Source organism: Oncorhynchus keta, chromosome 2 (assembly GCF_023373465.1).
Source record: "Oncorhynchus keta strain PuntledgeMale-10-30-2019 chromosome 2, Oket_V2, whole genome shotgun sequence".
Lineage (NCBI taxonomy): Eukaryota > Metazoa > Chordata > Actinopteri > Salmoniformes > Salmonidae > Oncorhynchus > Oncorhynchus keta.
The window spans coordinates 21,688,896-21,709,927 of record NC_068422.1 but is presented as its reverse complement, the minus strand read 5'-3'; the positions used below and the strand labels follow the sequence as shown (position 1 = coordinate 21,709,927).

At 44.8% G+C, this 21,032-nt stretch overlaps 1 protein-coding gene and 1 long non-coding RNA gene across 6 annotated transcripts in view; both read left to right on the top strand.

Annotated features, from left to right (window-relative positions):
- ankfn1 (ankyrin repeat and fibronectin type III domain containing 1) overlaps positions 1 to 21,032 on the top strand; it is a 236,824-nt gene that overhangs the window by 181,063 nt on the left and 34,729 nt on the right. For all 5 annotated transcript variants that reach the window (XM_052473466.1, XM_052473478.1, XM_052473470.1 and 2 more), the window contains 3 exons: positions 5,537 to 5,644; positions 20,802 to 20,901; positions 21,021 to 21,032. The exon at positions 21,021 to 21,032 is cut by the window's right edge and continues 121 nt beyond it. In XM_052473466.1, the coding sequence (XP_052329426.1) occupies positions 5,537 to 5,644; positions 20,802 to 20,901; positions 21,021 to 21,032 (220 nt within the window). The remainder of the gene's footprint in view (positions 1 to 5,536; positions 5,645 to 20,801; positions 20,902 to 21,020) is intronic.
- LOC127910323 (uncharacterized) lies at positions 9,759 to 11,720 on the top strand. Its single transcript, XR_008074346.1, has 3 exons — positions 9,759 to 10,907; positions 10,992 to 11,079; positions 11,628 to 11,720. It is a non-coding gene; the product is annotated as an uncharacterized LOC127910323 (long non-coding RNA).

The window sequence follows — 21,032 nt, the reverse complement described above, 5'->3', positions numbered from 1 at the left end:
GCTTGAAAGGATGCACATAACTCTGCAATGTTGGGTTGGAGAGAGTCTCCGTCTTAAATCATTTTCCACAGACAGTCTGTGCCTGTATTTAGTTTTCATGTTAGTGAGGGCTGAGAATCCACTCTCACAAAGGTAGGTGGTTGCAAAGTGCGTCAGTGTCTTAACAACGCGATTTGCCACGGCAGGATACTCTGAGCGCAGCCGTATCCAGAAATCTGGCAGGGGCTTCTGATTAAATAAGATTTTCACAGAACCGCTTGTTGCAATTTCGATGAGGCTCTCTTGTTCAGATATCCGTAAGTGGACTGGAGGCAGGGCATGAAAGGAATAACAAATCCAGTTGTTTGTGTCGTCCGTTTCGGGAAAGTACCTGTGTAATTGCTCACCCAACTCACTCAGGTGCTTTACTATATCACATTTGACATTGTCCGTAAACTTGAGTTCATTTGCACACAGAAAAATCACACAATGATGGAAAAACCTGTGTTGTCCTTGTTGTCCTTGGGGAGGCAGGTAGGGGAGGCAGGTAGCCTAGTGGTTAGAGTGTAGGGTCGGCAGGTAGCCTAGTGGTTAGAGTGTAGGGTCGGCAGGTAGCCTAGTGATTAGAGTGTAGTGTCGGCAGGTAACCTAATGGTTAGAGTGTAGGGTCGGCAGGTAGCCTAGTGGTTAGAGTGTAGGGTCGGCAGGTAGCCTAGTAGTTAGAGTGTAGGGTCGGCAGGTAGCCTAGTGGTTAGAGTGTAGGGTCGGCAGGTAACCTAATGGTTAGAGTGTAGGGTCGGCAGGTAGCTTAGTGGTTAGAGCGTTGGACTAGTAACCGAAAGGTTGCAAGATCAAGTCCCTGAGCTGACAAGGTAAAAATCTGTCTTTCTGCCCCTGAACAAGGCACTTAACCCACCGTTCCTAGGCTGTCATTGAAAATAAGAATTTGTTCTTAACTAACTTGCCTGGTTAAAGAAAGGTAAAAAAAAATAATACAGAGAAGAGCACCAACTTCTTCATCATAGCCTCAAGTTTGTCCCGCACATTGAATATAAACTCAGCAAATAAATAAACTCTACCTCTCAACTGTGTTTATTTTCAGCAAACTTAACATGTGTAAATATTTGGATGAACATAACAAGATTCAACAACTGAGACATAAACTGAACAAGTTCCACAGACATGTGACTAACAGAAATGCAATTATTTAAAAATAATTATTTAGAAATAAAATGTGAATCACATTTTTATTTTGCGTACCCCCTGACAGCATTACACGTAGCCTTGGGCTGTCCATATTTGAAACGTCAAAGTAAATCCAGTCAATCAGGTGAGGTGGAGTTATTTGTGCCAGAAGGACATCGGCTGGAATCAAACCCACGCCAATATGGTAGGCCCATACTGTATGTGCACACTGATGGAAGTGTCCCTAACCACTAGACCACCATCAGGCCACGATTTAACTTAATTTTGACCTTAGGATACATTTTAAACTTGTTTTGTCGTAGCCTAGTGGAGACCAATATCTATCTTGTGTTATTATGCTATACATTATGCTATAACGTTATGATCCCTTAACCTCCAGCGTCGAACAATCCCGTATCCGGGAGCGTAATCATAGCCTCTATCTCATTACCAATATGCAACGTTTCCTATTCATGAAAATTGCAAATGAAATGAAATAAATATATTCAAACACAAGCTTATTAGCCTTTTGTTAATAACAACACTGTCATATCAGATTTTCAAAATATGCTTTTCAACCAAAGCTACACAAGCATTTATGTAAGAGTATTGATAAAACGCCAAAAGAGATTTGCTCATTTTCAGACACTCACGAGGCTTATTTGAATTTTCTGATGCAGCAGGAAAATTCTCTGCGACAAAAGATCCAACATCTGTAATGCACTACAATCCTCAGCTACAATTGACACCTTTAACTAAAGCATATATTTGACACCACAGTTAGGACTCTCCTTCTAACCATTCACTCAGATCAGCCTTGGAGAGGGTGTCCCAGAACAAAATAAGATATAAAAATGTGAACAAATAACAGAGAGAGAGGTGAAAAGAAAAACAGTGAGAGAGGGAAAAAGAAAAACAGTGAGAGAGGGAAAAAGAAAAACAGTGAGAGAGGGAAAAAGAAAAACAGTGAGAGAGGGAAAAAGAAAAACAGTGAGAGAGGGAAAAAGAAAAACAGTGAGAGAGGGAAAAAGAAAAACAGTGAGAGAGGGAAAAAGGGTAATACGTAAATACTTAGTCAGGAGATGTTTTGGAACTGCTTAGATGACAAATCAAATAAAATATCTTCTTCAAACCAAAGTACACTTTATACAGTATGAATCACAAATTGGTTAAAACTGCGTTGACAGAGGTCTGTTTGAATGTGTGAACATGTGTAGTGCTGAGAGAATGAACCCGAGCACTTAACAACTACTACTGCGTTATAGAGATGAGCTTCTGAGAATGAATTGAGAGTGGTTAAAGTTGATCTTTGTACAGTATGTGTTTACTAGTGAGATGTTGACCACTGTATTTATTGTTTATATTTATTTATTTGAAATTTTGCAGAAAGAAATCTCTTGAGATGTACCTTCTCGTTTTCGAGTGTCCAAAAAAACAATACTTAGTAACAGGAATAATATGGCAACTACTTCTAAATAATAATAGCAATTAAATAATAATGATACTTTTTTTAAAGTACATTAACAGCTAATAGGCCTACGGCTAAAAATAACTACTGCTACAACTACTAATACAAATAATAAAACTAAGTACAGTACCTATAATATATAGTGCATTCGGGAAAATATTCACACCCCTTGACTTTACACATTTTGTTACATTACAGGCTTATTCTAAAATTGATTAAATAGTTTTTATTCCTCCTCAATCTTCACACAATACCCCATAATGACAAAGTAAAAACATTTTTTAAAACATTTTTGCTAATTTATAATTAAAAAAATGAAATATCACATTTCCGTAAGTATTCAGACTCTTTACTAACTTTGTTGAAGCACCTTTGGAGGCGATACAGCCTCGAGTCTTCTTGGGTAGGACGCTACTAGCTTGGCCCACCTGTATATGGGGAGTTTCTCCCAGTCTTCTCTGCAGATCCTCTCAAGCTCTGTCAGGTCGGATGGGCTCTGGCTGTGTCACTTAAGGACATTCACAGACTATTCCTGAAGCCACTCCTGTGTTGTCTTGGCTGTGGGCTTAGGGTCGTTGTCCTGTTGGAAGGTGAACCTTCAGGTGAGTGCTCTGGAGCAGGTTTTCATGAAGGAACTCTCTGTACTTTGCTCCGTTCATCTTTCAATCCTGACTACTCTCTCAATCCCTGCCGTTGAAAAACAACCCCACAGCATGATGCTGCCACCACCATGCTTCACTTTTGGGATGGTGTCAGGTTTCCTCCAGATGCGACACTTGGCAATCAGGACAAAGAGTTCAATATTGGTTTCATCAGACCAGAGAATCTTGTTTCTCATGGTCTGAGAGTCCTTTAGGTGCCTTTTGGAAATCTTCAAGCGGGCTGTTATGTGCCTTTTACATAGGAGTGGCTTCTGTCTTGTCACTCTACCATAAAGGCATGTATGGTGGAGTTCTGCAGAGATGGTTGTCCTTCTAGAAGTTTCTCCCATCACCACAGAGGAACTCTGGAGCTCTGTCAGATTTACAATTGTGTTCTTGGTCACCTCCTTGACCAAGGCCCTTCTCCCCCGATTGCTCAGTTTGGCCAGGTATACATATAGTACCAGTCAAAAGTTTGGACACACCTACTCATTCAAGGGTTTTTCTTTATTTTTACTATTTTATAAATTTTAGAATAATAGTGAAGACATCAAAACTATGAAATAACACATATGGAATCATGTAGTAACCAAAAGATATTGGTCTCCACTAGGCTACGACAATACAAGTTTCAAATGTATCCTAAGGTCAAAATACATTTTATACTTGAAATTCTTCAAAATTGACACTCTTTGCCTTGATGACAGCTTTGCACACTCTGCAAAGCTGATGTTCGATGAGAACACCTGCTCATCAAACATCTCATTACAAGATCATGGGCATTAGTACGGGAAGGTTTTCCATTAGATGTTGGAACTGTGAGGGCTTGCTTCTATTCAGCCACAAGAGTGTTAGTGAAGTCGAGCGATTAGGTCTGGCTCACATTCGGCTTTCCAATTCATCCCAAAGGTGTTCGATGGGGTTGTGGTCAGGGCTCTGTGCAGGCCAGTCAAGTTCTTCCACACCGATCTCGACAAACCATTTCTGTATGGACCTCGCTTTGTGCACGCACAGGGGCATTGTCATGCTGAAACAGGAAAGGGCCTTCCCCAAACTGTTGCCACAAGGTTGGAAGCACAGCATTTATTTTATTTTATTGAACCTATTTAACTGGGCAAGTCAGTTAAGAACAAATTCTTATTTACAATGACAGCCTACCCCAGACAACACTGGGCCAGTTGTGCGCCGCCCAATGGGACTCCCAATCATGGCCAGATGTGATGCAGTCTGGATTCGAACCAGGTGATGCCTCTTGCACTTGCACTGAGATTCAGTGTCATAGGCCACTGTGCCATTCGGGAGCCCAATTGAAATGTTAGGAATTGTCTGGAATGTCATTATATTCTGTAGCGATAAGATTTCCCTTCACTGGAACTAAGGGGCCTAGCCCGAACCATGAAAAACAGCCCCAGACCATTATTTAGGGTTGGCGCTATGCATTGGGGCAGGTAGCGTACTACTGGCACCTGCCAAACCCATATTTGTCCGTCGGACTGCCAGATGTTGAAACATGATTCATCACTGCAGAGAATGTGTTTCCACTGCTCCAGAGTCCAATGGCAGCAAACTTTACACCACTCCAGCTGACGCTTGGTATTGTGCAAGGTGATCTAAAACTTGTGTGCAGCTGCTCGGCCAGGGAAACCCATTTCATGAAGCTCCCGACGAACAGTTCTTGTGCTGACGTAGCTTCCAGAGGCAGTTTGGAATTCGGTAGTGAGTGTTGCCACCGAGGACAGACCATTTGTCCACACAACGCGCTTCAGCATTCGGCGGCCCCGTTCTGTGAGCAGCAATGCCACATGTATTTTAGTCAATGCCACTCCGACATTGCTCGTCCTAATATTTATTTCTTAATTCCATTTTTTTACTTTTAGATTTGTGTGTATTGTTGTGAATTGTTAGATATTACTGCACTGTTGAAGCTAGGAACAAAAGCATTAAGCTACACCCGCAATAACATCTGCTAAATATGTGTATGTGACCAATAACATCTGTTAAATATGTGTATGTGACCAATAACATCTGATAAATATATGTATGTGACCAATAACATCTGTTAAATATATGTATGTGACCAATAACATCTGTTAAATATGTGTATGTGACCAATAAAATGTGGTTTGATTTGTGTGGCCTACCACTTCATGGCTGAGAAACGTTGTTGCTCCGAGACGTTTCCACTTCACATTAACAGCACTTACAGTTGACAGTTGACTACCCCCTAACTCCCAAAACCTGACCCCTACCCCCTAACCTTTAGACTGGAGGGAGAGTGATGTTCGTGAGCCCAGGAGAAGAGGGCACATAGAGGCTATGGAGCGCTTGCTGCAACAGGTCCGCGCTACACACACACACTACAGCTGCGGAGGTGAGTAGACACACACACACGTAAAACAGCTCTCTCTTCTCCATCAGTGTGTGTGTGTGTGTGTGTGTGTGTGTGTGTGTGTGTGTGTGTGTGTGTGTGTGTGTGTGTGTGTGTGTGTGTGTGTGTGTGTGTGTGTGTGTGTGTGTGTGTGTGTGCGTGCGTGCGTGTGTCTGCGTGTGTGTCTGCGTGTGTGTGTGTGTGTGTCTGCGTGTGTGTGTCTTCTCACTCTAAGGCCACACTTCTTCCAGTAGATTAACTTTGTATTAAAGTGAATAAATGAAGCATGAAACTAAAAGTGTTTTTACTCCAGTATACTATGAATGGGTTCTCACAGTACCTCTCACACACACAAACAGTAGGCACTCCTCTCGTCACTGCCCCCCCTTAAACACCAGGGGTCCGTGTGTACATAAATAATGTTTCATACGTTTATCCATTCTGGATTATACACATTTATGTGTTTTAGCATGTCAACCGTATAGCCTTGCTTTGTAAATCATCATGCTGGTAGAGAAAATACACCGAGGAGGGAGAGAGAGAGAGAGAGAGATGGTAAGAGCTACTAAAGCCCACCGTGAGTGGCGGTCAGCGCTGGAGGGAGTTGTTGTTCATAAGATCAGATCCACCATCAGGTTGGGGGATTTCTCGACCATTATGATGGATCCTAGCTGGTTTCAGATCAGTCCCAAGGGCATCTTTCTGGTGGGCACAACACAGGGTAGGTAGAGTTGCGTTAGCAAGTGTGTGTGTGCGCGTGTGTTGGTGGTACGATGTGGCCTCAGTGTCTGGCTTAGTGCTTGACCCCAATCTTCGTGGTGGCGTGGGGGATACGAGGAAGAGAGGGAGGGATGGATGGAGAGAGGTATAGAGGGCGGCTGTGCAGGCAGGGTGCTGAAAGTTGCCCAGCACGCACAAACGGCAGCTTCATGTCTAATGTGGGACTCCCCGAGAGAGAGCGTGCATGTGTGTTTGTTGGCGGGGGGGTGGAGAAAAACCCACCGTCACTCAACTGCTTAGGAGTGAACAGCTATGATGTCAGTGGGTTCGCTGCCAGCCACACACACACACAGTCTGAGTAGTAGAATATGTATAGTAGAAAGAAATGGGGTGTGTGAGATTGTTTGTCAAAGTGGATTTTGGACAGACATTTGCAAACAGAGAGCAACCTCATGAAAGGACAGACAAAAATGTGTTAAACTTGTAGTGAAAAACCTTCTGTAGGCATTTATTTGGAGTTGTTTGAATTTATGGTTAGAGTGTTCAGTTAATTACTCACTCTAGTAGTGTGTGTGTCTGTGTGTGTGTGTGTCTGACCGTGTGTGTGTGTGTGTGTGTGTGTGTGTGTGTGTGTGTGTGTGTGTGTGTGTGTGTGTGTGTGTGTGTGTGTGTGCGTGCGTGCGTGCGTGCGCGCGCGCGCGTGTGTGTGTGTGTGCCTGCGCACCCTCGCTCTGTGGGGTATGTATTGACATAGTTTATTTTTGGCGTGTCAGTGTTAAAAAATACATTTGCAAAATGAATTAAAGGTTGGTACAATGCCACCACTATAGAAGGCTGGGAGCAAACCCCTCATTTACCAGGAAGGTTATCTTCATTTCTGATGTGTATATGTGGAGCTTAGAGGACCTACACTACCAGCACAGCACAGAGACAGGGGTGTGTGGCACACTGCACCCTGCATTCCCCCCCCACACACACACAGTCATGTTCGCACACAAACACAACCAGCCCCAAATGGATCACACACACATTATTACACTCACACACACACTCTTTCGCTCTCTCTCCTCTCACTCTCACTCACTGCCCAGCTATGTAAGCAAACTCTCCAAACTGTATGATGAGCTTTTGAGGAGATCTCTCTCTCTCTCTCTGTCTCTCTCTCTGTCTCTCTCTCTGTCTCTCTCTCTGTCTGTCTGTCTGTCTGTCTGTCTGTCTGTCTGTCTGTCTGCCTGCCTGCCTGCCTGCCTGCCTGCCTGCCTGCCTGCCTGCCTGCCTGCCTGCCTGCCTGCCTGCCTGCCTGCCTGCCTGCCTGCCTGCCTGCCTGCCTGCCTGCCTGCCTGCCTGCCTGCCTGCCTGCCTGCCTGCCTGCCTGCCTGCCTGCCTGCCTGCCTGCCTGCCTGCCTGCCTGCCTGCCTGCCTGCCTGCCTGCCTGCCTGCCTGCCTGCCTGCCTGCCTGCCTGCCTGCCTGCCTGCCTGCCTGCCTGCCTGCCTGCCTGCCTGCCTGCCTGCCTGCCTGCCTGCCTGCCTGCCTGCCTGCCTGCCTGCCTGTCTGCCTGCCTGCCTGCCTGCCTGCCTGCCTGCCTGTGCCAGCAGTAGTAGTTGGATCAGATGGAATGGTCCTCACCTCATTAATCACTACCAATCCAGTTTCTCTCACTCTCTCTCCTTTCTCTTTTTATTCTCTGTGACGAGGATCAAGCAGCCTTTGTCATATTGTCCACTTGTCAAAAGCAGTTGACCTGGTGGAAACAGAAATACACAGAGACTTAAAGCCTGGCGAGTCACCAGCACCGTCGTCTGTTCTGAAAACAATTCTGTCTCGTGAAAATACACAGAGACTTAAAGCCTGGCGAGTCACCAGCACCGTCGTCTGTTCTGAAAATAATTCTGTCTCGTGAAAATACACACTTTTTTAATTGTAACGATGCTGGATGCTATAAGCGTTTTGGGAGAATATTAAAAGAGAGCATTAAACTACTTAACCATGTTTTGAATCCCTCAACGTTAAAGCTGTAGTCAGTAGATGAGAGAGTAGTGAAGAGCGAGAGGGAGACAGCGAGAAAGGTCAACCAGTGAAGAACAAACACCATTGTAAATACAACCCATATTTATGTTGATTGTTTTTCCCTTTTGTAATTTAACTATTTGCACATCATTACAACACTGTATATATACATAATGACATTTGAAATGTCTCTATTCCTTTGGAACTTTTGTGAGTGTAATGTTTACTGTTAGTTTTTGTTTATTTCACTTTTGTTTACTATATATTTCACTTGCTTTGGCAATCCAAACATATGTTTCCCATGCCAATAAAGCCCCTTAAATTGAAAATGAGGGCCTCCCGGGTGGCGCAGTGGTTAAGGGCGCTGTACTGCAGCGCCAGCTGTGCCACCAGAGACTCTGGGTTCGCGCCCAGGCTCTGTCGTAACCGGCCGCGACCGGGAGGTCTGTGGGGCGATGCACATTTGGCCTAGTGTCGCCCGGGTTAGGGAGGGTTTGGCCGGTAGGGAAATCCTTGTCTCATCGCACACCCATGAACCTGTGGCGGGCCGGGCGCAGTGCGCGCTAACCAAGGTTGCCAGGTGTACAGTGTTTCCTCCGACACATTGGTGCAGCTGGCTTCCGGGTTGGATGCACTCTGTGTTAAGAAGCAGTGCGGCTCGGTTGGGTTGTGTATAGAAGGACGCATGACTTTCAACCTTCGTCTCACCCGAGCCCATACGGGAGTTGTAGCGATGAGACAAGATAGTAGCTACTAAAACAATTGGATACCATGAAATTGGGGAGAAAAAGGGGTAAAATGAAAAAATATATATATATAAAAATATATATATAATGAAATTGAGAAAGAGAGCGACAGAGAGAAAGACACGGAGAGAGAGAGAGACATGGAGAGAGATAGACAGAGATGCAGAGAGACATGGAGAGAGGTAGACAAAGATGCAGAGAGACATGGAGAGAGATAGACAGAGATGCAGAGAGACATGGAGAGCGATAGACAGAGATGCAGAGAGACATGGAGAGAGGTAGACAGAGATGCAGAGAGACATGGAGAGAGATGCAGAGAGACATGGAGAGAGATGCAGAGAGACATGGAGAGAGGTAGACAGATGCAGAGAGACATGGAGAGAGATGCAGAGAGACATGGAGAGAGGTAGACAGAGATGCAGAGAGACATGGAGAGAGATGCAGAGAGACATGGAGAGAGATGCAGAGAGACATGGAGAGAGGTAGACAGAGATGCAGAGAGACATGGAGAGAGATAGACAGAGATGCAGAGAGACATGGAGAGAGATGCAGAGAGACATGGAGAGAGATAGACAGAGATGCAGAGAGACATGGAGAAAGATAGACAGAGATGCAGAGAGACATGGAGAGAGGTAGACAGAGATGCAGAGAGACATGGAGAGAGATGCAGAGAGACATGGAGAGAGATAGACAGAGATGCAGAGAGACATGGAGAGAGATAGACAGAGATGCAGAGAGACATGGAGAGAGATAGACAGAGATGCGGAGAGAGATAGACAGAGATGCAGAGAGAGATAGACAGAGATGCAGAGAGAGATAGACAGAGATGCAGAGAGACATGGAGAGAGGTAGACAGAGATGCAGAGAGACATGGAGAGAGATGCAGAGAGACATGGAGAGAGATAGACAGAGATGCAGAGAGACATGGAGAGAGATGCAGAGAGACATGGAGAGCGATAGACAGAGATGCAGAGAGACATGGAGAGAGGTAGACAGAGATGCAGAGAGACATGGAGAGAGATAGACAGAGATGCAGAGAGACATGGAGAGAGATGCAGAGAGACATGGAGAGAGGTAGACAGAGATGCAGAGAGACATGGAGAGAGATGCAGAGAGACATGGAGAGAGGTAGACAGAGATGCAGAGAGACATGGAGAGAGATGCAGAGAGAGATGCAGAGAGACATGGAGAGAGGTAGACAGAGATGCAGAGAGACATGGAGAGAGATAGACAGAGATGCAGAGAGACATGGAGAGAGATGCAGAGAGACATGGAGAGAGATAGACAGAGATGCAGAGAGACATGGAGAAAGATAGACAGAGATGCAGAGAGACATGGAGAGAGGTAGACAGAGATGCAGAGAGACATGGAGAGAGATGCAGAGAGACATGGAGAGAGATAGACAGAGATGCAGAGAGACATGGAGAGAGATAGACAGAGATGCAGAGAGACATGGAGAGAGATAGACAGAGATGCAGAGAGACATGGAGAGAGGTAGACAGAGATGCAGAGAGACATGGAGAGAGATGCAGAGAGACATGGAGAGAGATAGACAGAGATGCAGAGAGACATGGAGAGAGATAGACAGAGATGCGGAGAGAGATAGACAGAGATGCAGAGAGAGATAGACAGAGATGCAGAGAGAGATAGACAGAGATGCAGAGAGACATGGAGAGAGGTAGACAGAGATGCAGAGAGACATGGAGAGAGATAGAGAGACATGGAGAGAGATAGACAGAGATGCAGAGAGACATGGAGAGAGATAGACAGAGATGCAGAGAGACATGGAGAGGTAGACAGAGATGCAGAGAGACATGGAGAGAGATGCAGAGAGACATGGAGAGAGATAGACAGAGATGCAGAGAGACATGGAGAGAGGTAGACAGAGATGCAGAGAGACATGGAGAGAGATGCAGAGAGACATGGAGAGAGATAGACAGAGATGCAGAGAGACATGGAGAGAGGTAGACAGAGATATGGAGAGAGATGCAGAGAGACATGGAGAGAGATAGACAGAGATGCAGAGAGACATGGAGAGAGATAGACAGAGATGCAGAGAGAGATAGACAGAGATGCAGAGAGAGATAGACAGAGATGCAGAGAGACATGGAGAGAGGTAGACAGAGATGCAGAGAGACATGGAGATTGATAGAGAGACATGGAGAGAGATAGACAGAGATGCAGAGAGACATGGAGAGAGGTAGACAGAGATGCAGAGAGAGACATTGAGAGAGATAGACAGAGATGCAGAGAGACATGGAGAGAGATAGACAGAGATGCAGAGAGAGATAGACAGAGATGCAGAGAGACATGGAGAGAGATTGACAGAGATGCAGAGAGAGACATGGAGAGAGATAGACAGAGATGCAGAGAGAGGCAGAGAGACATGGAGAGAGATAGACAGAGATGCAGAGAGAGACATGGAGAGAGAGAGACAGAGATGCAGAGAGAAACAGAGATGCAGAGAGACATGGAGAGAGATAGACAGAGATGCAGAGAGACATGGAGAGAGGTAGACAGAGATGCAGAGAGACATGGAGAGAGATGCAGAGAGACATGGAGAGAGATAGACAGAGATGCAGAGAGACATGGAGAGAGGTAGACAGAGATGCAGAGAGACATGGAGAGAGATAGACAGAGATATGGAGAGAGATGCAGAGAGACATGGAGAGAGATAGACAGAGATGCAGAGAGACATGGAGAGAGATAGACAGAGATGCAGAGAGAGATAGACAGAGATGCAGAGAGAGATAGACAGAGATGCAGAGAGACATGGAGAGAGATAGACAGAGATGCAGAGAGACATGGAGATTGATAGAGAGACATGGAGAGAGATAGACAGAGATGCAGAGAGACATGGAGAGAGGTAGACAGAGATGCAGAGAGAGACATTGAGAGAGATAGACAGAGATGCAGAGAGACATGGAGAGAGATAGACAGAGATGCAGAGAGAGATAGACAGAGATGCAGAGAGACATGGAGAGAGATCGACAGAGATGCAGAGAGAGATAGACAGAGATGCAGAGAGACATGGAGAGAGATAGACAGAGATGCAGAGAGAGACATGGAGAGAGAGAGACAGAGATGCAGAGAGAAACAGAGATGCAGAGAGACATGGAGAGAGATAGACAGAGATGCAGAGAGAGACATGGAGAGAGATAGACAGAGATGCAGAGAGACAGAGAGACATGGAGAGAGATAGATAGACAGAGACATGGAGAGAGAGAAAGAGAGATGGAGAGAGATAGACAGAGACGCAGAGAGAGACATGGAGAGAGATAGACAGACGCAGAGAGAGACAGAGAGACATGGAGAGAGATTGACAGAGGGAGACATGGAAAGAGACAGAGAGACATGGAGAGAGATAGACAGAGATGCAGAGAGAGACAGAGACGCAGAGAGAGACAGAGATGCAGAGAGAGACATAGAGACATGGAGAGAGATAGACAGAGATGCAGAGAGAGACACAGAGAGAGACAGAGAGACATGGAGAGAGATAGACAGAGAGACATGGAGACGAGATAGACAGAGACAGAGAGACATGGAGAGAGATAGACAGAGACGCAGAGATAGACAGAGAGACATGGAGAGAGATAGACAGACACAGAGAGAGACAGAGAGACATGGAGAGAGATAGACAGAGAGACATGGAGAGAGATAGACAGAGACGCAGAGATAGACAGAGAGACATGGAGAGAGATAGACAGAGACGCAGAGAGAGACATGGAGAGAGAGACAGAGATGCAGAGAGATACAGAGAGACATGGAGAGAGAGACAGAGATGCAGAGAGAGACAGAGAGACATGGAGAGAGATAGACAGAGAGACATGGAGAGAGATAGACAGAGATACAGAGAGACATGGAGAGAGATAGACAGAGACGCAGAGAGAGACATGAAGAGAGATAGACAGAGAGACATGGAGAGAGATAGACAGAGACGCAGAGAGAGACATGGAGAGAGATAGACAGAGAGACATGAAGAGACATAGACAGAGATGGAGAGAGATAGACAGAGAGACATGGAGAGAAATAGACAGAGATGGAGAGAGATAGACAGAGAGACATGGAGAGAGATAGACAGAGATGGAGAGACATAGACAGAGATGGAGAGAGATACATATATACATGATCAAATACAGATCTTAGAATCAACTATTAAAGACTACCAGAACCCACTGGATTCTCCAATTACATTGAATGAGTTACAGGACAAAATAAAAACCCTCCAACCCAAAAAGGCCTGTGGTGTCGATGGTATCCTCAATGAAATTATCAAATATACAGACAACAAATTCCAATTGGCTATACTAAAACTCTTTAACATCATACTTAGCTCTGGCATCTTCCCCAATATTTGAAACCAAGGACTGGTCACCCCAATCCACAAAAGTGGAGACAAATTTGACCCCAATAACTACCGTGGAATATGTGTCAACAGTAACCTTGGGAAAATCCTCTGCATAATTATTAATAGCAGACTCGTACATTTCCTCAATGAAAACAATGTACTGAGCAAATGTCAAATTGGCTTTTTACCAAATTACCGTACAACAGACCATGTATTCACCCTGCACACCCTAATTGACAAACAAACCAAAACAAAGGCAAAGTCTTCTCATGTTTTGTTGATTTCAAAAAAGCCTTCGACTCTATTTGGAATGAGAGTCTGCTATACAAACTGATGGAAAGTGGTGTTGGGGGTAAAACATATGACATTATAAAATCCATGTACACAAACAACAAGTGTGCGGTTAAAATTGGCAAAAAACACACATTTCTTCACACAGGGTCGTGGGGTTAGACAGGGATGCAGCTTAAGCCCCACCCTCTTGAACATATATATCAACGAATTGGCGCGGGCACTAGAAAAGTCTGCAGCACCCGGCCTCCCCCTGCTAGAATCCGAAGTCAAGTGTCTACTGTTTGCTGATGATCTGGTACTTCTGTCACCAACCAAGGAGGGCCTACAGCAGCACCTAGATCTAATGCACAGATTCTGTCAGACCTGGGCCCTGACAGTAAATCTCAGTAAGACCAAAATAATGGTGTTCCAAAAAAGGTCCAGTCACCAGGACCACAAATACAAATTCCATCTAGACACTGTTGCCCTAGAGCACACAAAAAACTATACATACCTTGGCCTAAACATCAGCGCCACAGGTAACTTCCACAAAGCTGTGAACGATCTGAGAGACAAGGCAAGAAGGGCATTCTATGCCACCAAAAGAAACATAAATTTCAACATACCAATTAGGATTTGGCTAAAAATACTTGAATCAGTCATAGAGCCCATTGCCCTTTATGGTTGTGAGGTCTGGGGTCCGCTCACCAACCAAGACTTCACAAAATGGGACAAACACCAAATTGAGACTCTGCACGCAGAATTCTGCAAAAATATCCTCCGTGTACAACGTAAAACACCAAATAATGCATGCAGAGCAGAATTAGGCCGATACCCACTAATTATCAAAATCCAGAAAAGAGCCATTAAATTCCAATTCCAAAGCCATCACCTACAGAGAGATGAACCTGGAGAAGAGTCCGCTAAGCAAGCTGGTCCTGGGGCTCTGTTCACAAACACACCCTACAGAGCCCCAGGACAACAGCACAATTAGACCCAACCAAATCATGAGAAAACAAAAAGATAATTACTTAACACATTGGAAAGAATTAACAAAAAAACAGAGCAAACTAGAATGCTATTTGGCCCTACACAGAGAGTACACAGCGGCAGAATACCTGACCACTGTGACTGACCCAAAATTAAGGAAAGCTTTGACTATGTACAGACTCAGTGAGCATAGCCTTGCTATTGAGAAAGGCCGCCGTAGGCAGACATGGCTCTCAAGTGAAGACAGGCTATGTGCTCACTGCCCACAAAATGAGGTGGAAACTGAGCTGCACTTCCTAACCTCCTGCCCAATGTATGACCATATTAGAGATACATATTTCCCCCAGATCACACAGATCCACAAAGAATTCGAAAACAAATCCAATTTTGATAAACTCCCATATCTACTGGGTGAAATTCCACAGTGTGCCATCACAGCAGCAAGATTTGTGACCTGTTGCCACGAGAAAAGGGCAACCAGTGAAGAACAAACACCATTGTAAATACAACCCATATTTATGCTTATTTATTTTATCTTGTGTCCTTTAACTATTTGTACATTGTATATATATATATATATATATATATATATATATATATATATATATATATATATATATATATATGACATTTGTAATGTCTTTACTGTTTTGAAACTTCTGTATGTGTAATGTTTACTGTTAATTTTTGTTGTTTTTCACTTTATATATTCACTTTGTATGTTGTCTACCTCACTTGCTTTGGCAATGTTAACACATGTTTCCCATGCCAATAAAGCCCTTGAATTGAATTGAATTGAATTGAGAGATAGACAGAGAGACATGGAGAGAGATAGACAGAGATGGAGAGAAATAGACAGAGATGGAGAGAGCATCTGATAATGGAGATTATATACGTCAGATCCTGATCCTCAGGCAGTTAGAGGCTTCACAAGGAATAATTATTCCTTCCCTTCTTGTATCCCTCAATCCCTCCTTCCCCTCCCTCCATCTCTCCTATCCCAGGGGAGTGAGTGACATTACCAGACCGTTTTTCCTTCCTTCCCCTCCCTCCATCTCTCCTATCCCAGGGGAGTGAGTGACATTACCAGACCGTTTTTCCCTCCCTCCCTCCATCTCTCCTATCCCAGGGGAGTGAGTGACATTACCAGACCGTTTTTCTTCCTTCCCTCCCTCCATCTCTCCTATCCCAGGGGAGTGAGTGACATTACCAGACCGTTTTTCCTTCCTTCCCTCCCTCCATCTCTCCTATCCCAGGGGAGTGAGTGACATTACCAGACCGTTTTTCCTTCCTTCCCCTCCTTCCATCTCTCCTATCCCAGGGGAGTGAGTGACATTACCAGACCGTTTTTCCCTCCCTCCCTCCATCTCTCCTATCCCAGGGGAGTGAGTGACATTACCAGACCGTTTTCCTTCCCCTCCCTCCATCTCTCCTATCCCAGGGGAGTGAGTGACATTACCAGACCGTTTTTCCCTCCCTCCATCCATCTCTCCTATCCCAGGGGAGTGAGTGACATTACCAGACCGTTTTTCCCTCCCTCCCTCCATCTCTCCTATCCCAGGGGAGTGAGTGACATTACCAGACCGTTTTTCCTTCCTTCCTTCCCTCCCTCCATCTCTCCTATCCCAGGGGAGTGAGTGACATTACCAGACCGTTTTTCCCTCCCTCCCTCCATCTCTCCTATCCCAGGGGAGTGAGTGACATTACCAGACCGTTTTCCTTCCTTCCTTCCCTCCCTCCATCTCTCCTATCCCAGGGGAGTGAGTGACATTACCAGACCGTTTTTCCCTCCCTCCCTCCATCTCTCCTATCCCAGGGGAGTGAGTGACATTACCAGACCGTTTTTCCTTCCCCTCCCTCCATCTCTCCTATCCCAGGGGAGTGAGTGACATTACCAGACCGTTTTTCCCTCCCTCCATCCATCTCTCCTATCCCAGGGGAGTGAGTGACATTACCAGGCCGTTTTTCCTTCCTTCTCTCCCTCCATCTCTCCTATCCCAGGGGAGTGAGTGACATTACCAGACCGTTTTTCCCTCCCTCCCTCCATCTCTCCTATCCCAGGGGAGTGAGTGACATTACCAGACCGTTTTTCCCTCCCTCCCTCCATCTCTCCTATCCCAGGGGAGTGAGTGACATTACCAGACCGTTTTTCCCTCCCTCCATCCATCTCTCCTATCCCAGGGGAGTGAGTGACATTACCAGACCGTTTTTCCCTCCCTCCCTCCATCTCTCCTATCCCAGGGGAGTGAGTGACATTACCAGACCGTTTTTCCTTCCTTCCTTCCCTCCTTCCATCTCTCCTATCCCAGGGGAGTGAGTGACATTACCAGACCGTTTTTCCCTCCCTCCATCCATCTCTCCTATCCCAGGGGAGTGAGTGACATTACCAGACCGTTTTTCCTTCCCCTCCCTCCATCTCTCCTATCCCAGGGGAGTGAGTGACATTACCAGACCGTTTTTCCCTCCCTCCCTCCATCTCTCCTATCCCAGGGGAGTGAGTGACATTACCAGACCGTTTTTCCTTCCTTCCCTCCCTCCATCTCTCCTATCCCAGGGGAGTGAGTGACATTACCAGACCGTTTTTCCTTCCTTCCTTCCCTCCCTCCATCCATCCTTAGGGCAATGATACTTTGACTGAAATCGTGACTGAACCGAGTAGAGTTAGCTAACAGTATACTGTGGTCAGTCTGTCTGACTGCCTTGTGTTTCCACACCGTGATTATGTGTTTAATTAGCTGGTAGAGTCCCTGCGGTCTGGAGATTGGCATCACTGGGGCCAAGGGTCACGGGGCAGATAGCAGGGTGATGGGGGTGAGAGGGGTTAGATAGGGGCTATGGAGGATAGACAGCTGAACAGACTGAGATAAAACAACGGAGTGTCACTGAAGCTTGACAATTAACAAGCACTGTGAACCTCTTATTTCTGACTCACTCTTCCCCTGCTGTTGTTTTGTGATTGTTTCCTTTCATTCAATTGCCAAGAAAGTACACGACATTACACACAGTCAACAAGGTTGTTCTCTCCTGCTCTCTTTCTCTCTTGCTCTCTTTCTCTCTCTCTATTTCGCTGTCAATCCCTTTCTCTCTAAACCAGGGGTGTCAAACATACGGCCCGCGGGCCGGAACCGGCCCCCAAGGAGGTTCGATCAGGCCCGCAGGATAATTTGAAAGTGGAAAAAATGCATAAAAGACATGGAATTATTTTTTTTTTTTTTAAGACAAGCCGCATCACTGAGACAGACTGAAAACAGCAGACGGTATCAATGCGCCATCTGCTGCTTGTTACGACGTTGTTAAGATTGTTAATGTCTCTACCTCTCCACTACACCCTCATTAGCCAAAATGTCGTTATCCAAACGGAGAAAAGTAGATAAGGAGTGTAGAATTTTCAAAGAAAAATGGACCACGTCCTATTTATTTACAGAGATGCACGGAAAACCTTTGTGCTTGGTGTGTTTGCAACAAGTTTCGGTATTGAAGGAATATAATATTCGACGCCACTACGAGACTCATCACAGCGAAAAATATGACGGCTTGCAAGGACAACTGAGAAGAGATAAGATTAACGAATTGCTGGCGGGTCTGAGGAAACAGCAGTCAACTTTCATCCAGAGCCGAGAAGTCAGTGAAGCAGCGGTAAAAGCCAGCTACCTAATTGCTAGCGAAATAGCATTAGCATCGAAGCCGTATTCCGACGGTGACTTTGTTAAACGATGCATGATGAAGGCGGCTGAACTTGTATGTCCCGAGAAGCGACAAGCTTTTGCCAATATTAGCATGACGAGGAATACTATAGCAGAGAGGATTTCGAACTATCGGCAGATTTAGACAGTCAATTGAAACAGAGAGTCAAGTCATTTATTGCATTTTCCGTGGCAATTGACGATAGCACTGACATCACAGACGTGGCCCAACTGGCCATATTTATTCGAGGAGTTGATGAGACATTGACTGTTACTGAAGAGTTTCTTGAGTTGGTGCCAATGATGGACACCACAACAGCCGAGGACATTTTCGGCTCTGTCCTTGCTGCATTGGACAGAGTTGGAGTGGACTGGTCCCGCGCTGTCAGCCTGGCTACAGACGGCGCGCCATCCATGGTCGGAAAGAAAGCAGGTGTCGCGACAAAGTTCAAAGACAAAGTACAAGCCCTTAATGGAGGAGATCGTTTCTGGACATTTCACTGTATTTTGCACCAGGAGGCATTGTGTTGCAAGTCGCTGAAAATGGACCACGTCATGGAGGTGGTTGTTCGCACTGTAAATTTCATCCGGTCCAGAGGTCTGAACCATCGTCAGTTTGACAAACTTCTCAGCGACAGCAACATTACCCACAGCCTGCCATACCACACTGAAGTGAGATGGTTAAGCCGAGGCGCTGTGCTGAGGCATTTCTTTGATCTACGAGAGGAAATCGGACAGTTCATGGAGAAAAAGGAAAACCGGTGTTGGAATTACAATCTCAGGAATGGCTACGGGACCTTGCATTCTTGGTTGATATTACTGAACACTTGAACAATCTGAACAAAATGTTGCAAGGCCGCAAAAAAGTTGTCACACAGTTTTCTGACAACATACATGCATTTAAGTTGAAGCTGACTTTGTGGGAGATGCAACTGGCAAATGGCAACCCTGCCCTGATTTTATCAGTATCTACTACCAGGGTACCCCAAATTAACAGCCCTGGCTGCTAAAATTTTGTGCATGTTTGGGACAACCTACCTTTGTGAACAAATTGTCTCAGTGATGAATATCAATAAAACAAAAATGCGTTCAAGGCTCACAAACAAGCACTTAAATGACATTCTGAAAGTGACAGCTAGTCAGGACATGACACCTGGTGTTGATGCACTTGTACAGGCCAAAAGATGCCAAGTTTCAGGTACAAATACAAGTCCAGACTAGACTAACACCTTTAAAATGCTGCCTTAGATACTGTTTGCATTGAAAGAATACAGCTCTGTGAAGATGAATCCTTACTGTGGTGATTTAAAAAATGTGCACTTTAATGTTAGTCAGCAGCTTCAAAACAAAAGTTGTGTGATGGAATTCTACTGTTCATACAACTCCATACATTTTCAGTATGTATTGTATGTGTATGTATGTTTCATGTATGAAGTTTACAGATTTACAGGACAGGCGAACACTTTCTTCATTACACATTTAAAATCACTCTCCTTAGTTTGTAAGGTGTACGCAGGGATTACATTTAGATTTTATATGCGTATGTGTAAGTGGTTTAAAAATTCCTTTCTTTAAAAGTCTCATTTAATCTTAAAGTGCATTACTATATTTTTCAGTACCAATTAAAGTTTTGTGCCTTTGTACAATCAGTGGGATCAGTTGCAATGCATATTTGTGAATGATAAAAGTAAATTGCACATTTGTCTAAGGAAATATGAGGTGTTTCATGAAATGTTTTGTAAAAGGATAGTTCATTAAATTTCAATATTTTCCTAATGTTCTTGTGCTTCTTTACACCAAAACAAAGGAAAGACATGATATTTTGGTTATTTATAGCAGAGTATGGTATAATTTTAATGGTCCGGCCCACTTGACATCTCCCTAGGCCGTATGTGGCCCACGATGCGAAATGAGTTTGACACCCCTGCTCTAAACCATCCACTCTCGCTCACTCCGATAAAGAAAGACTCACTTTGCTCCTTTGAAGGTCAAGGTCCTAGTACAGCACTGAACACAGACAATAACAACAATTACAATACTGAATAAACCATTAGAAGACATATGTTCAAGTTCTGTACAATAACAGTTAATGGAGTACTGATCAACATGCAGAGAATAACATCATTACAATACTGAAAAACACACAAAACACCGAGTTACTATAACACAAACACCCAGGACTGGGTTTATAGACACTACTATGACAGCATTTCAATTCTGAAAGCATTTGAGTGTTTCAAATCAGCGCACAAACAGACATACAGACAGTAGTTCATGTTCAAAACAGCAGAAGTAATGAGACCAACAAATAAGAGGTCAAATGTCTTCTTTACTATGAAGACAAGTAATCAGTTTCTCTTCTTCCTCAACCTGTCTCCTCTCCTACTCTCAGACACATCAAAGCTCCAGAACCCAAGCCGTAAGCAGTCCGTCTCCAGAAGTCTCAAGCACCTGTTTAACTCTTCAAACAAGTTTGTCAAGACACTCAAAAGGTGAGCTAGTAGTGTTTTTGTGTAAATTACACCACCTGGATGTACATCATGGACTGTTCAAATTGGAGACTCTCCATTGTGAAGCTGAGCTGGACTATTCCATTGTGCTGGTTTTATAGGGGGGTTTACCT